The 16483-nt window shown below is 42.4% G+C and overlaps 1 protein-coding gene across 1 annotated transcript in view; it reads right to left on the minus strand.

The window, feature by feature from the left end:
- The window catches only part of ddx41 (DEAD-box helicase 41), a 19625-nt gene extending 7631 nt beyond the window's left edge, over positions 1 to 11994 (minus strand). The window contains exons 1-10 of the mRNA XM_008104964.3: positions 11858 to 11994; positions 11621 to 11752; positions 8265 to 8424; positions 8094 to 8168; positions 7821 to 7881; positions 5941 to 6077; positions 3951 to 4023; positions 2680 to 2833; positions 2388 to 2524; positions 1505 to 1667 (exon numbers count right to left, since the gene is read on the minus strand). Of these exons, the coding sequence (XP_008103171.2) occupies positions 1505 to 1667; positions 2388 to 2524; positions 2680 to 2833; positions 3951 to 4023; positions 5941 to 6077; positions 7821 to 7881; positions 8094 to 8168; positions 8265 to 8424; positions 11621 to 11752; positions 11858 to 11881 (1116 nt within the window). The 5' untranslated portion in view covers positions 11882 to 11994. The remainder of the gene's footprint in view (positions 1 to 1504; positions 1668 to 2387; positions 2525 to 2679; positions 2834 to 3950; positions 4024 to 5940; positions 6078 to 7820; positions 7882 to 8093; positions 8169 to 8264; positions 8425 to 11620; positions 11753 to 11857) is intronic.
- Positions 11995 to 16483: the final 4489 nt, after the last annotated feature.

The following is a 16483-nucleotide window of genomic DNA, read 5'->3' on the forward strand; positions in this document are numbered from 1 at the left end:
TCTGTATCTTTGATTTCCATTTTTTCTGCCGAAATGAAGTATCTTGCATTTGTCCCTGTTGAACTTCATTTTGTTAGTTTCGGCCCATCTCTCTAGTCTGTCAAGATCGTTTTGAATTCTGCTCCTGTCTTCTGGAGTGTTAGCTATCCCTCCCAGTTTTGTGTCGTCTGCAAACTTGATGATCATGCCTTCTAACCCTTCGTCTAAGTCGTTAATAAAGATGTTGAACAGAACCGGGCCCAGGACGGAGCCCTGCGGCACTCCACTCGTGACTTCTTTCCATGATGAAGATGACGCATTGGTGAGCACCCTTTGGGTTCGTTCGCTTAGCCAATTGCAGATCCACCTAACCGTAGTTTTGTCTAGCCCACATTTTACTAGTTTATTTGCCAGAAGGTCGTGGGGGACTTTGTTGAAGGCCTTACTGAAATCCAGGTAGGCTACATCCACAGCATTCCCTGTATCGACCCAACTCGTAACTCTATCGAAAAAAGAGATCAGATTAGTCTGGCATGACTTGTTTTTGGTAAATCCGTGTTGACTATTAGCAATGACCGCATTTGTTTCTAAGTGTTCGCAGATCACTTCCTTGATGATCTTTTCCAGAATCTTGCCTGGTATCGATGTGAGGCTGACTGGACGGTAATTGTTTGGGTCGTTCTTTTTTCCCTTCTTGAAGATAGGGACCACATTCGCCCTCCTCCAATCTGCTGGGACTTCTCCCGTTCTCCAAGAACTCTCGAAGATAATTGCTAGTGGTTCTGAAATAACTTCCGCTAATTCCTTCAATACTCTTGGATGTAGCTGATCTGGCCCTGGTGCAAGCAAACCATGCACAATAATATAAATAAACGTCACTCAATTTGCAGCCACAGGAAGGTTTTTTAAAAATAATGTGCATGACAATTTAAAACAAAATGTACACTTTCCACCAACCCACTTAGCCTCAACAGAAAGAAGTTAGAATTCTTGAGGAGAAAGAATGCAATTAAGTTCTGTTGGAAATAAAACGCCTGCATTTATTTGGACAGGTGTCATTCAACACCCACTGTCTAACTTCTTTTTGACAGCCTTTAGGGTTAAAATCTGCATAGAAATCACATAATCTGATCTGGATGCTTTTCCCTCTAATTCCAGGTCTATAGCAAAAAGAAAAAGAGAAAGACAAAAGCACCTTCTTCCTCTTCCTTTTGACGCCTTTGTATGTTCCAAGATATATTCTTGGTTCTAAGGCAAGGCCACCAAAGGCCTCCACATAACATAGGTTCTGCTAGTAGCAGCAGCCTGACGTTTTAATCCAGCTGCTGTGGCCAGAAACAACAGAGCCTGAAGCAAGGAAAAACCTCAAGCAAGCCAGAGGAATGCAGCTTTCCCAGCTGAGAAAGCATGCTGGCCACACCTCTGGCACCACAAAACACAAAAGTCAAAAAGGACGCGAGCCAGACAAATGAAATGCCACTCTCTTTCAGATCAAGTCAGGAACCCTGCCCACAAAGCCTGGTACCTTGAAGTAGGAAAAGATGGTGCGAATGTCTCCCTCAAAGCCCATATCGATCATCCTGTCAGCTTCATCCAGTGCCAGGTAGCGGCAGACATCCAGGCTAACCATCTTTTTCTGCAGGAGATCCATCAGCCGGCCTGGGGTAGCCACCATCATGTGCACCCCACTGTGGGAACACAAAGAGTCAGAATGGTAAGTGGATCTCTTCTTGTAACAGTCACCCAAACATGGAAAGGGAGGTTTACTCCCCTTTGAGGTATCTGTCATCAGGGGTGTATAGCATATGGTCCTACAGATGTAATTGGGCTGCCTCTCATCGGCCCTAACTAGCATAGGCAACCACATTGGCAGTTGCAGTCCACCACCATCTAGACCAGTGGTTCTCAACCTGTGGGTCCCCAGTTGTTTTGGTCTACAACTCCCAGAAATCCCAGCCAGTATACCAGCTGTTAGGAATTCTGGGAGCTGAATGCTGTGGGTCCCCCAAAACATCTGGGGACCCACAGGTTGAGAATCACTGATTTAGAAGATATGGATTCCTCACCTCTATAATCCCAGCCTTCACCTCTTCTCTCTACAAAAACAAAACTTATCAATGGTATGACTTTGTTCAGGCCTATGTAATCAATAACTCAAAGTATGATCTGTGTGCTTTTACAGTCAGGGCTGTCAACTCAACATTTTTGTAAATTGCAAATTCTTGACCCTAAAATTAAGACACACACTATGTATAATGAAACTACAAAGCTCTGGAACAAGATACAGCAATGCATGCTATACAGGGACTTGAAGACTGTAAAGGCAATTAACGATAGCAAGAAATGGAAAACACATCCAGAATGCTCTGGCAAACTGTGTTTTTAATTTCCACAAATGCTGGCCTTACTGTTTGATGGTCTCCATCTGCTCCTTAACAGACATGCCTCCAATGCAGAGGGCACACCGCAGGGAAGGCATCCCATCCTCATGCAACAGCCGGCAGTAGTACTCGAGAATGCCATGGGTCTGGCGAGCCAATTCCCTCTGCAGAAACAAAGAGCCTATTAGACAGTAACTACCTCTTCGGCATCCTTTCTTTTCACTGTCAGAATGTTTTATCTGCTTACTCACCACCCACCTCCAACATCCAAGCCCATGCATGTATTAACTAAGCACAGGAGAGAAGACAGATGACTTACCGAGGGACAGATGATAAGTCCATATGGCCCTTCCCTCTTGGAAAAAGGGAGCCTCTTCTCCTGCTCCAGGCAAAACATGATCACAGGGAGAGTAAACACCAGGGTCTTCCCAGAGCCAGTGAAAGCAATGCCAATCATGTCTCTGCCAGAAAGGCTATAGAGAAGAGAAAGGAGTAAGAGAAAATGGTTGTTTAGGCTACTATTGAAAGGACACATGTCAAGGGTGGGGAACCTGGGACCCAAATGTTGTCAGACTCTAATTCCCATCAACATAAGTGAACAGTCTGGGATGATGAATATTAGAATCTAACAATATCTACAGAGCCACAGGGATGTGTTGGGGATGGACACACACTGCTATTGTCAATGATAAGGAATCATCCATGAATACCTTAATACTGAATTAACTAGAGTCAAGAAATCTAAATGCCTACAAGTTGTACAGGTATGACAACAGAGAATATGAGCTATTGTTTAAAATAACATGCATCCCTAGTCTATGTGGTCATCCATGTATAAACACAATACTTTTCATAATTATTGACTAAATTGACTGGAGCCACCTGAGATATCAATAAAGGGAAGGTCATAAGTTCAGCACCCTATTAAGGATATCTTTAAAAGCATGAATAGTTTAGAAAATATAATCTGAAAGGAGATTCCAGTGGTCTAGAAGAGGAGCCTAATAATTAAGCAAAAGCCCAAAACCCTTTGCACAGCCCCCAGTTCCCACTTCAACTCTTTAGTACCTAATAAATAATTCTTATAGAAGGAAAAAATGAAACCAAAGTAGAAATCTGTGGTTTGGGGGCTCGACTCTCCCAGATTACGGCTGTCTACAAACGCCCAGTCATGTTTAAGGCCCAGAAGAGTTTCTTTTCAGTTTGGGCTGATTGACCAACTGTGACTTTAGTGAAAGCTGACACTGCCTTGGGTACACAGGCCTTAGTTGTATCCAGGCCACATTATTTTAATGCTTTGTACATCTGACAAAACATACTCAAATTCAAAGAAATCTATTACACAATGAATAAGTATGTCCTTATAGCAGCAGGACCCTTGTGGCTTTACCATGACTGTATAGTAGAGGAAGGAGGAGTTGGAAGAGATCACAAAGGCCATCCAGTTCAGCCTCTTACCATGCAGGAATACAAAATTAAAGCACTCCTAACAAATAATCATCTAGCTAATGTATTCAAGTCAAAATCTCTCATGTAAAATATTGTAGCAATCTAATATGGGGATGTTCAAGACACTCTTGCAGGACTCACATGGTGGGAATTCCCTGTATCTGGATGGGGGTTGGTTGCTGGATCCCTTTTTTCTTCAGGCCCCGCAGGATGGCTATAAGAAGAATCGGGTATGGGTTAGTCTTAGGAGAGCAGTCTAGAAAGAAGTTTTAACCCACTATGTCCTGGAAACAAGGATGCTGACACTGAGGGAAACATTCCAGGCTTATTTTTACTACTCAGATTTATAAAGGCTAGTATAACCGTTACTCACATTATACAGAACATATATTGGCATAAAATAAGAATTAAGGATTCAGCTGTATGCTGACGTTTTAGTGAGCCTGGTCAACTCAATTTTTACAATAGCTGACATCTCCCCGTGGCTTGCATTGTTTGCTGTGCTCTATCATTTGTGGTATGCTGGAAATGTTGCAACTGAATATTATGGGCCCAGGGCCAACAACCAGAAGTTATGAGTACAGTGCCAGGCCCTTAGAACATCCTTTTAAACAACAAGCAAGCACTGCTACATTCTGTGTTGGTCACAATAGCCTCACATAAGATTGTCACATATGCATCAGATACAGAAAAAGAGCTTTGCTCATGTACACTTGGCCCTTGTTTCTGTAACTCTGAAGTTTCATAAAATACTGATAATTGATCAGTATGGTGAGTAGGAGGCCTTCCAAACAGCCCTATATCCCAGGATATCAAGGCAGAAAATCCTACAAATATCTGATTTGAATTGGGTTATCTGAGTCCACACTGCCATATATTCCAGTTCAAAGAAGATATTGTGGGATTTTCTGCCTTGATATTCTGGGATATAGGACTGTGTGGAACGGTCCTTGGTTGGACTGAAAGCAGTGTTGGGGTTTGGTACTTTCAAGGTTCATCCCAGCTCTGTGTTTCACTTGGAAGATACAGTAGGACTGAGCGCCCTTCCGCACAGCCATATATCCCAAAATATCACAGCAGAAAATCCTACAATACCTGCTTTGAACTGGGTTACCTGAGTCCACACTCAGATAATGTGGGATTTTCTGCATTGATATTCTGGGATATAGGGCTGTGTGGAAGGGCCCTGATATTTCAGGCCTACCCAACAAATACATTGCCTACAAAGATGATTATCTGCTTTTCCATGAAAAATACTTGCAGGTACAGTGAGTAGAAGAAAAATACATGCCGATTCACACAATCATTTAGAATTGGAAAGTGATGTAACAGATGGATCCATCCAGCATAATTCTGTTAGAGCAGGGGTCCCCAAACTAAGGCCCGTGGGCCGGATGCGGCCGTCCAAGGTCATTGACTTGGCCCCTGTCCTAAACTTTAGATTAGGGTTGACCTAAGTTTACCTGGTCTTTGGAGGTCTCTTTGCTTACCTATGGTCTTAGGTCTTATGAGACCATCTAGATGGCCTTTGAGGGTCCCTTTCCTTAGTTATGGTTTTATGAAATTGTCTAGATGGCCTTTGGGGGGCCCTTTCCTTACCTATGGTCTTATGAAACCATCTAGATAGTCTTTGAAGGTCCTTTTCCTTATCTATAGTTTTCTGATGGCCTGATGAGACTATCTAGATGGCCTTTGGAGGTCTCTTTGCTTACCTATGGTCTTATGACATCGTCTAGATCAAGGGTCCCCAAACTAAGGCCCTCCAAGGTCATTTGCCCCGGCCTCTGTCCTAAACTTTAGACTTAGGCTTGATCTGAAATGACTTGAAGGCACACAACAACAACAATCCTAATTTTGGACTATTTCATCATAGTCTGGCCCCCCAACAATCTGAGGGACCATGAACCAGCCCTCCACTTAAAAAGTTTGAGGACCCCTGTGTTAGAGAGATCCAAGCATAATAGATAATGCAAAAAGCAACCCCAAGAACATGCTAGCCCAGCAAAGACAGAAGATGTACAGATTGGAGCATTTATCTCCAAACTCAGCATGATGGGTGCCTTGACATTCCCCTGTATAACAAAATGTACAGAAAAGGATCTTTTTTAAATGGATACCTTTTGCCACCTACCTGCTGGGAACTTCATCTCTTTGAAGCTTTTGAGAGGGGGAGGGATGGCTTCCCCTTCCACAAGGATGTGGTATTTTTTACGTACACGGTCATGCCGTGCCTCTGACATAGCCAGAACATATCGAGGAGCTCTCCAGCTGGCAAGAGAACATGGAGAAGATAGCACAAAAGATCTCAGGCTGGGGTCAATTACATACAAGTAACATAAAACCGCTGCTCTCCACCTTTCATCAACAACATCTTGCAAATAAAAATTCTAACAACACCCCCAGGGATTGTATGAGTTTCTACTGATAATTAGTATATTCATCATTGCAGGAGTGGTGTGACTTAGATCACACAGGTGTTCACTTGTTTTTCACTTGTGCCCTGAGGTTTACCAATTGGATTTGAGTGGTACACATATGATAACCCACCAAGTACATGCTTAGCTGAGGAATATATTTTTAGTATCAGACCTAAGAATTCACAAAATAATCATTTCACATAAAATTCCTTCAAATCATATTTTCCTCCAAAACTTCTTGATGTCTGCAGTTAATTTAGAAAGGGACTGTTGCTGCTGTTGTTAAACCACCAGGAATGAAAACTCCTTACTAGTCTATTGCAAATCACCTATAGATATACCAGTAGATCTCAACTTAGCTTTTGCCTGCCTTGGCATTGTGATCTCTCAACTCCATATGAGTTCCTTTTTTGAATTTACAAATAAAAGTAACAGAACTGCTATTGTCAAATCCCTAATTTTTAAAGACAAAATTAGGCAAGTGGCTACCATTTTAGGGTAATGATCTCTGAAGTGTAAATCAGATGCCCCTGGAACATCTCTTTTTTTTTTTTCAAAAATGAGATTCACACAAATTTACAATATAAATATCTGTTCTTCCTTTCAAATAAATCATGGTCACTCTATATTCTACTTGCATTAGCAATTTGCTCCTGCATTTCTTCTTATGCTGAAGTGCTGCAATTTTAATTTGCTGTCTACTGTTAAAGCAGAATGGGTCATGTGTGGTCCTTAAGCTTGTTGCTTGACTGCAACTTCCAACATTTCCCATAATTGACTATGCTGGCTAGGGCTAATGGAAGTTGTAGTGCAACACATTAACCACATGTATAATATGTATTAAAGTATAATTAAAACTTTGCTGCTAATAAGCCAATATGTATAAGCCAATATAAACTAATAAACCAGTAAACCAATATTGGCATATTATTAATCTAATAATTTCATAAAGCGACTTCATGTTCAAATTATTTGTAAGCAACAAATCAGTGAGGTTTTCTTAGAGATATGCCTAATACAGTAGGACCTCTACTTTTGTAGGAGTTTAGGGACACAGGGGCACAAAAAGGGCAATCCCTTGAATAAGAAATGCTATCTCTTTTTACCCGAGAGAATACCTCTCCTGGAATCTCTAGATCCTCCACATAACTGTATGGTCAATATCTGACAGAAGCTGACTACAGTGTTACCCTGGAGTATCTAGAGAGTCCTCAAGAAGACATAATAATTAAATCCATCAAAAATCAAATCCACAAAATTTAAACTTGTAAATATGGAGGGCTGACTGTACTGGACTTTCTTCTTTCATGAAAGAATCAAGGCTACTGCTATCTATTTCAGGCATGATACAGCAGTCCCTATAACTATTCCATTTCTGATAGAGTTTAGGAGAAACACACATATACACACTCCAGCACCAGAAGCTCTAGGCTACGGATGAACAGTATGCATGAAAATCCATATCCATTGCTTTTTCTTGGGAATCTTAGCAAGAACAAGCAGTTTTCAAAGAACCAAGAACCAGTGTTCCTGACACATGTCTTCAGAAGAACTCTGCCTAAATCAGAACACCAATTAAATTGTACAAATCTACCTGGTTTTAATGGGATCATCATATGTGATGCCTTTTGCCATTTCCTTCACAGACATTAGAGCTGCACAAAAGACAGAGAACAGTTAGTCTTGTTTCAGTCCAAAGAATATCCGGTTTCAATCAGCAGTCATTAATTAAGGGGAGGGGAATGGCTCTGGGATGTATCAGATAATGTATACTTCAAGTGATGGATGGTTGTTTCCCAGCTGTAAGATTCATCCTTCACCATCCCTGCTAGTATCAAGGGATTGTAAAAGGTCATTTGGGAATTACCTCGCCCTTCTGCCACACTTTCCAGGATCTTCTCCTCTTCCTTAAGCTGCTTCTCCTTTGCTGACTCTTTACGTGCTAGAAGAGGATAAAAGGGAAAAAAAGTTCACACTTTTTATTTGGATATAACCCCATCCCTCCATTCACAGATCAAACCAGGCAGGCCAACTTTACCTTCTGCTTTCTCTTTGAGGTGTTGATGCTGATCCAGGAGGCTGACATTGGACTGTGGTCCCAAGGGAATATCATCTTCATCACCATGATAATCACTTCCGCTGTCCCTTTGTTCCTCCTCCAATGCTCCCTTACGACGCATCTGCAGCAACTGTTGCTGCTGTATAGCACAGGAACCAAGATATTAGGACTTCCAATAGGAACCAAAGCCTTAAGTGTCAGACTCACTCTTCCCCAGATGCAAACATTTCTCATCTCCATCAAAAACCAGATCAAGACTGGAATCCTAAGTAAACACTTCCCAAATCACACTATTAAAAGTAATCATGCCTACCCACAAAATCCAACTTTTTTTAATCTGATGTTCTCCAGATATGTTGGAGTATAACCTATGTTGGATAGGGATGATGGGAGTTGCAATCTAACACATAGCAACAAACATACTGTTGACATGGTAAAGACTCCTGTGAATGCAAACAGCTGTTGATATGATCAAGGCCAGTCCTACGTTCAGTAGAATTATCAGAGCCAACTATATCATATGATAGTACCATGTGGGATGAGGAAAGGAAGTAGACACAGGGGTGGTAGTTCAAATCTTTGTGCCATGCCCTAGCAAGGGGAGCTTAATTTCAAACAATAGAATGTCTCATGTGATTCTGTCAAAGAAAAAGCATTCAGCTGGCCACTGTAGGACCAAATGTTAGATGTGACAGGCCTTTGATGTGATCTATCAGGCTTTTCCCACTTTTTCAGCAATTGGACATTTAGAAACTGATACTCTATTCAGAATGGGTTATATAAGAATTCTATTGTGCTGTGGCAAATCCAAATTTGGGTTTAGTGAAGCAGAAATTCATTATCTTTTCCTATCAGCACAGGGGAGCTTCATAGTACTGTGTAGTATAGATCTAATGCAGTGGTTCTCAACTTGTGGGGTCCCCTGATGTTTTGGCCATCAACTTAAAGATATCCTAACGGCTGTTAATTTCTGGGAGTTGTAGGCCAAAACACCTGGAAACCCACAGGTTGAGAACAACTGGTCTAATACATTTTAATCTTGCACTGGCAACAGATAAACTGCTGCAGACAATGTGGCATCAATCAGGCAAATCTCCATCGAAGATATAAATAACTACATGGTTACAAAAGGAATGGATGAGCATGTGGTCCTCCAAAAGTTTTTCAGATTGCAGATCCCGTCATATCTCTCTACTGGCTATGTCTCTTAAAACAGATGGGATGGCCATCCAAAAACTCCTGAAGGGAAACACATTCCAGTCCTTTCTGTGTTACAGTAAGCACCAGGACCTCTACTACACTGAATCTCTACCTCATTACACTGTCCCAATGTTATGCACCCAGTGCTAATAACAGACACACAAGTCTCCACTATATAACTATTAGCCACAGTGGTTTTAAACATTGCTTATGCATTTAGTAGAACTCAAAAGCCAGGACTAATTTAGATGGAACAGGCCTCATCTCCAAAACTAGTTAATACTAGGATCACTTAAACAACACTAAGCATATCCATAATTTCTTCTCCTACCTTAAAATAACTTCAACCTAATCATTTTTCATAATATGCTGTATTGTTATGAAATGACAGAGTTGAAAAAGACCCCAAGAGTCATCCAGCTCAATTTTCTGCCAATGCACAGAGCCAAAGCATTCCTGACAGATGTTCATCCTGTCTCTGCTTTAAAAATTGCAGTGAAGAAGACTCCACCACACTCCGAGGCAGGAGCATATTCACTGTCAAACTCTTTGTAATGTTTCAGTGAAAACTCTTTTCCTGAAATTTGAATCCAGTGCCCAATACCTTGGTTTCCAGAATAGCAAAATTTGCTATTCTTCACATTATGACACTCTGATCATATTTGCTGCCTTTTAAAAAAAATTGTTATGCTTTTCATAGATTCACAGAGTTGGAAGAAACCTCGTGGGCCATCCAGTTCAACCCCCTGCCAAGAAGCTGGAAAATTGCATTCAAACCACCCCGACAGATGGCCATCCAGTCTCTGTTTAAAAGCCTCCAAAGAAGAAGCCTCTACCATACTCTGGGGCAGAGAGTTCCACTGATGAACAGCTCTCACAGTTAGGAAGTTCTTCCTAATGTTCAGTGGAGTCTTCTTTCCTGTAGTTTGAAACCCTTGTTTTGAGTCCTAGTCTCCAGGGCAGCAGAAAACAAGCCCGCTCCCTCCTCCCTATGACTTTCCCTCACATATTTATCCTTGGTCCTCATCATGTCTCCTCCTCTCAGTCTTGTCTTCTGCAGGCTACATATGCCCAGCTCTTTAAGCCGCTCCTCATAGGGCTTGTTCTCCAGACCCTTGATCATTTTAGTCACACTCCTCTGGACACATTCCAGCTTGTCGACATCTCCCTTAAATTGCAGTGCCCAGAATTGGACAGTGTGATTCCAGTTGAGGTCTGACCAAGGCAGAATAGAAGGGTGGCATGATTTCCCTGGATCTAGACCAGAGGTTCTCAACTTGGCGTCCCCAGCTGTTTTTGGCCTTCAACTTCCAGAAATCCTAACAGTTGGTAAATTGGCTGGGATTTCTGGGAGTTGTAGACCAAAAACATCTGGGGACCCCAGGTTGAGAACCACTGATCTAGACACTATACCCCTATTTTGCAGGCTAAAGTTCCATTGGCTTTTTAGCTGCCACGTGACATTGTTGGCTCATGTTTAACTTGTTGTCAATGAGGACTCTAAGATCTTTTTCATATGTACTGCTATTGAAGCAGGCGTAGCTCATTCTGCCTAAGTGGAGAATCATTTCATTTTTTTCTGCCTAAGTGGAGAATCTTGCATTTGTCGTTGTTGAAGTTCATTTTGTTAGCTTTGGCCCCTCTCTCTAATCTGTGAAGATCGTTTTGAATCCTGCTCCTATCTTCTGGAGTATTAGCTATCCCTCCAAATTTAGTGTTGTCTGCAAACTTGATCATTATGCCTTTGAACCCTTTACCTAAGTCATTAATATAGATGATGAACAGAACCAGGCCCAGAACAGAACCCTGCTTATGGCACTTCACTTGAAGTCAAGGCCAAGGTCCCCCGTGTGTTTAATTATTTTCAATGTTATTGATAGTTTAATATTCTTTTAAACGTGTTCATGATATAAGTTTTGGCTGAATGAGTTTTAGCTGATGTCCCCAGATGGTGGAATGCAATAACACCAACATGCTGAGGAGTCCTGGCATCTGCCTGCTCCTGTTGTGGAAATCGGTCTGTAACAAAAGGCAGGGCCGGGTCAGGGGAAGCAGCACAAGACCCCCCCCACACACACACACACACACCACACACACACACAAAAGAAAACACAAGGGGGGCGCCCAGCCTTTACCCTCTGCTGCTTGCGGAGCTTGACGGGCACGTAGGGCTGGTAGTAGTCGTCTTCGCCATCGTCGTCGTCCACTTCCTCCTCGCCCTCCTCGTCTTCTAGGCCCGAAGCTTCCGACTCTGCTTCGCGCTGCCTCTGCGGGAATGGCGAGAGACCAGTCAGCCCTTGAGCACACCCCCGGCTCAGGGCAAATGGGCAGAGCGGGAGACGAGAAGAAGGCTGCCAGCCCCGCCGACTTACCTTCCTGCCGCTTCCGCCCTCCATGTTTCCAAGACGGTCCACTGACCCCGCCTCCTTCCGCGCACGTAGCCAATGAGAGGAAACGAGCCATCTAGGCTCTGTGCCGGGAAAGGCCGTGGTCACTTAGCAACCGTAACCACGCCCCCGAACAGCTTCCGGGGCAGAAAGACTACCGTAAGACGGAAAGCAGCTGGGAACAAATGTAAGAGAAAGGCGGAGGGAGGTTTGGAAGAGAGCCTGAGTAACAATAGGACCTCACCAGCCAAGCGGGAGGCGGGGCTAATGCGAGCGTGCTTTGTCGCTTGGTTTTGATGTCTGTAGTTCGGTTTGGCAGCTTAGTTCCATCGCTTCCTAGTTAGATACTGTTTTTTCTTGGGTTTATGTGTCTGCAAATTGACTGATGACGAGTGCAACTATTTCAGAGGGCAAGGAATGAATACTGAAGTACAACATACAGCCCTTGGCATGCATTGGCGGTCTCCCACACGAGTGCTTCCCCTTAGGCTTCTTCAGTTCATACAAAGATGAGCTTGACTACACGTGCCCAGGAACGGTGGTTTTGAATGGCCTGTTAAAGGTGCTGACTACTATGTATTTTAAAGAAAGCCTGGGAGCTGCTGTTTCCTTCGAAGTGAATCTCTGAGCTTCTTGTAATTGCCCTTGGGAGCGTGAGAGCCAAAGGCAAACAACCAACTTGGTAGATATAGTTGGCCTTGAATTTTATTTTGAGAGTGTTATGGATATGATTCTGTATCTTCTAACACATTTCCACAGCTTTTGCTTTTAAAGTAATGTAATAGAAATAAATGGTTTATTGGGAGATATTACAGATATCTTTGCATTCGCTTAATATTAAGATTGGACTGTATCCATCAGTTCTGTGTCTACAAATTCTGAATAAAAAATTCTGAAAAAAAATCCAAAAAGTAAATCTTGATTTTACTGTACAGTAATGTGCAGACATATGCTACTGATACTTCCCATCATTTCACAGATCCTCACACTTCCCCCAGCATTCATTTGAGCTGTCTGTCATTTTTTATAAGGATCCCCTCCCCCATTTTACTATTAAATGGGACTTGAGCATTCACAGGTTTGGGTATCCACATGAGGTCCTGGAACCTAATTCCAGTGTATAACAAGAACCTACTGTACATATTTTCCCATTTTGCTTGACCTGTTGCATTACTTTTTACTTTTAATTTATTCATTTTTGTAATATTCCATTCATTGTTTTGTCATTGCTTTTGTGGTAAGACTGTAGACATGGTAAGATCTACAATATCTTAAAACCAGGCATCCTCAACCTGCAGCCCTCAAGCTGCTTGGGCCCCCAGCTCTCAGAATTCCTGACCATTGAATATGCTGTGTTATTTGAGAACACAGAAATACTGAACCACTCCAACAATGACTATGTCAGATTACACAGAGAAGCCATTGAAATCCAAAAGCATGTGGACAATTTCAACAGAAAGGAGAAAGGAGAAAACCATGAAAATGAACAAAATCTGGCTATCAGTATTAAAAAAAACTCTAAAATCAGGACAGTAAATAAAGAACAATACTCAGAACATTGAACAAACTGTTTAGGGATTCTAGGAGTTGAAGGCCCAAGTAGCTAGAAGGCCACAGGTTGAGGATGCCTGGTTTTAAAGTATGCTGCTGCTGCTCAATCGCATAGTCGTTTCCGACTCTTCGTGACCTCATGGACCAGCCCACGCCAGAGCTCCCTGTCGGCCGTCACCGCCCCCAGTTCCTTCAAGGTCAACCCACTCACTCCAAGGATACCGTCCATCCATCTCGCCCTTGGCCGGCCTCTCTTCCTTCCCCCCCCCCCCCCCCCCATTTTCCCCAGCATCGTGATCTTTTCCAAGCTTTCCTGTCTTCTCATGATGTGGCCAAAATACTTCAACTTTGCCTCTAATATCCTTCCCTCCAGTGAGCAGCTGGGCATTATTTCCTGGATGATGGACTGGTTGGATCTTCTTGCAGTTTTAAGGTATAGTAGATCAAAATGTCAGGCATTCATTTTGCATTCAGATTGAAATTTGCCCTTTTTCTATTTTTTCTCCCTGCCCTTAAAATTGGTTAAAGAGCTGATAACTCCAATATGGGCAGCTTCGGCCCTCACATGTTTTGGACTTAAATTTCTAACAGCCAGTGGTTTGACATGCCTGCTATAACTGAACTCTGCCAATCCTCAGGTGCACATCAGAGTATATCTACACTGGCCGTTGAATGCAGTTTCAAACCGCTATTGAAGAAAGTAGTTTTGCCGTGCAGAGGATTACATAGGAAATTAAGGGGAGTGGGGAGTGATGACACAAATCACTGGTGCACATTAAAAGCTGTCCTTCATATCCTTTTGTGGGCATTTGCTATCTAGAGTCATAGAATTGTATAGTTGGAAGAGACCACAGGGACCATCCTGTCCAATCTCCTGCCATCAGGCATGTAGATTGGGGGGGGGGGGGGCTCTGGAGCTTCAGCCCCCTCCCCCCGAAATTCTCAGGATGGTCCGGGAGAAGGCCTTACTTGTATTATTTAAACTGTTAGGTTTATTCATATTATGATCTGATCACCATGCTCAATATATCCCATATGCATAGGGATATTGGTATAACGATACAAAAGGTTTGCTAGGGTAAATCCTCTCTCACTCAGACTCGCCCCCCCCCCCCAAAAAAAAAATCAAAATCCTGGCTACGGGCCTGCCTGCCATGCAAGAAAAGCACAAAGCACCCCCCACAGATGGCCATCCAGTGTCTGCTTAAAAGCCTATAGCTTTGCACTTCTGGATCTTGCCTAGTTTCTTCATATCTGCCCTTTGAATTCTTAATCTTCTGACTACTTGACTGTAGTCCCCATTCTGATAATGATTGAGCAAAGCAATGGAAAATCTTGAGCTGTTTCATTGTCTGCATTGCCTACTTTAAAGTGATGTAAATCATCTGTGAGCACTTTCTTAATGTTCATTAGGTGGCACAAATGCAAGTGGGCTTGATTGGAAAGTAACATAATTGGGATAAGATGGGGGCTCTTTTCCAGACATTTCATGCTGTGGCTTGCATGCACATATGTAACTTTGGGAATGGGACTCGATCTCAGAACCTCCTTCCTTTGCTTCATCTGCCGAGCCCTGAAAGAAAGGAAGGAAGGTAGGTAGGAAGGAAGGAAAGGAAAGGAAAAGAAAATGAGGATGCACCACATCTACACAGATGCCCTTGTTTCTCCCTTCCTGCAGCTGAGTCCAGGCACTTCATGGTCTCAGTTGCTTCTCCTTTCCTTCTCATTGGTAAGGACTTTCCTTAGGCTTGATAGCTTGACAGCTGTTTCTGAAAGGGAAAGCTCATGGAACTGGGTGGGCAGAACTATGTACAGTGGAACCTCAATTTAAGAGCCTCCCAACTTAAGAGCATTTTGAGTTAAGAGCTGTCCCTCAGCCCAAGCTTTGCTTTGACATATGAGCAGCATTTTGAGTTAAGAACCAGTGCCAGAGGGAGCGCCAGCGCCAGAGTACAGAGCTTTAGGACTTCAAGGGAGAAGCCTTTGTTCCTCATACTCTTGTCTGCTTTGGGAGATTGCTGTCCACTCTGCTCTTGTCCGCTTTGAGGAACTTTGGATTAGTTGATTTTGTGTGGTTTTTATTCCTGGTATGTTTGGTTTCATGAAGAAAGGGAGGGGGTTATGGAATGAGTACAGGATGAAGAAAATGATGCTTCTGCCTCTTCACTTTGTGCTTCCATGCCACAACTTTGTACTTCTACCATTTTAAAGTTGATCTTTAAAGTGAAAGTTTTGCCTTTCTGTTACAGTGGCCAACAAACATTTTGTTGCCTCAGATGTGCTTCCTCGCCACAACTTTGTGCTTGTGCTTGCTGTCAGTCTGCTTTCTTCACCCACGTCCAAACGAAATTCCGCAACGCTACCATTTTAAACTTGATCTTTCTTTTATTATTCCATGTGAATGCGCATGTATACATTATTTGTTGTTTATAAACTACATTATCTTATTTAACAAAAATGTAACAAAAATGGGGGGGAGGTGTCCAGGGGGCCGGAATGGATTAATAGCACTTCAATGGGAAAGTTCACTTTGAGATAAGAGTGATTTGAGTTAAGAGCTCAGTCACTGAGCAAATTTAACTCAACTCAAAGTATCATTGTAGATTCTAAATGTTCATCTGAACTGACAGGTGATTTTAAGAAAGCTGCCCTTTTTAGTACCTATTACCATAGTTAGGTACTTAAAATGATTTGTGAAATGGGTCCAAAAGATTGCCTGGAGACTATGTATTTCATCATTTGCAGAAGGATTAAAATTAGAGATTGTTAATATACTAATTTTTATGTAAATGCAGCACTAGAATAAATTGAAAGAAGGCAAACCAATTAGTTTCTCATCTAGATCATAAAACTCTTGAATTCATTTGCACCCCACCTTCAGATCACCCCAGATCAGTTGGCTACTATATGAACAGAACTCCGGGCTAGTCAGGTTTCCCGTATCACTCTTTTTATTTCCTGCAGAGACCCTACATTAAATGAAATTTCCTTTTTAATTATCCGTAATAATCATACATTCCCTAAATCACAGCTAGATTTGCAACAGGGAAAAGTATGTCA

The sequence above is a fragment of the Anolis carolinensis genome, chromosome 2 (assembly GCF_035594765.1).
Source record: "Anolis carolinensis isolate JA03-04 chromosome 2, rAnoCar3.1.pri, whole genome shotgun sequence".
Classification (NCBI taxonomy): domain Eukaryota; kingdom Metazoa; phylum Chordata; class Lepidosauria; order Squamata; family Dactyloidae; genus Anolis; species Anolis carolinensis.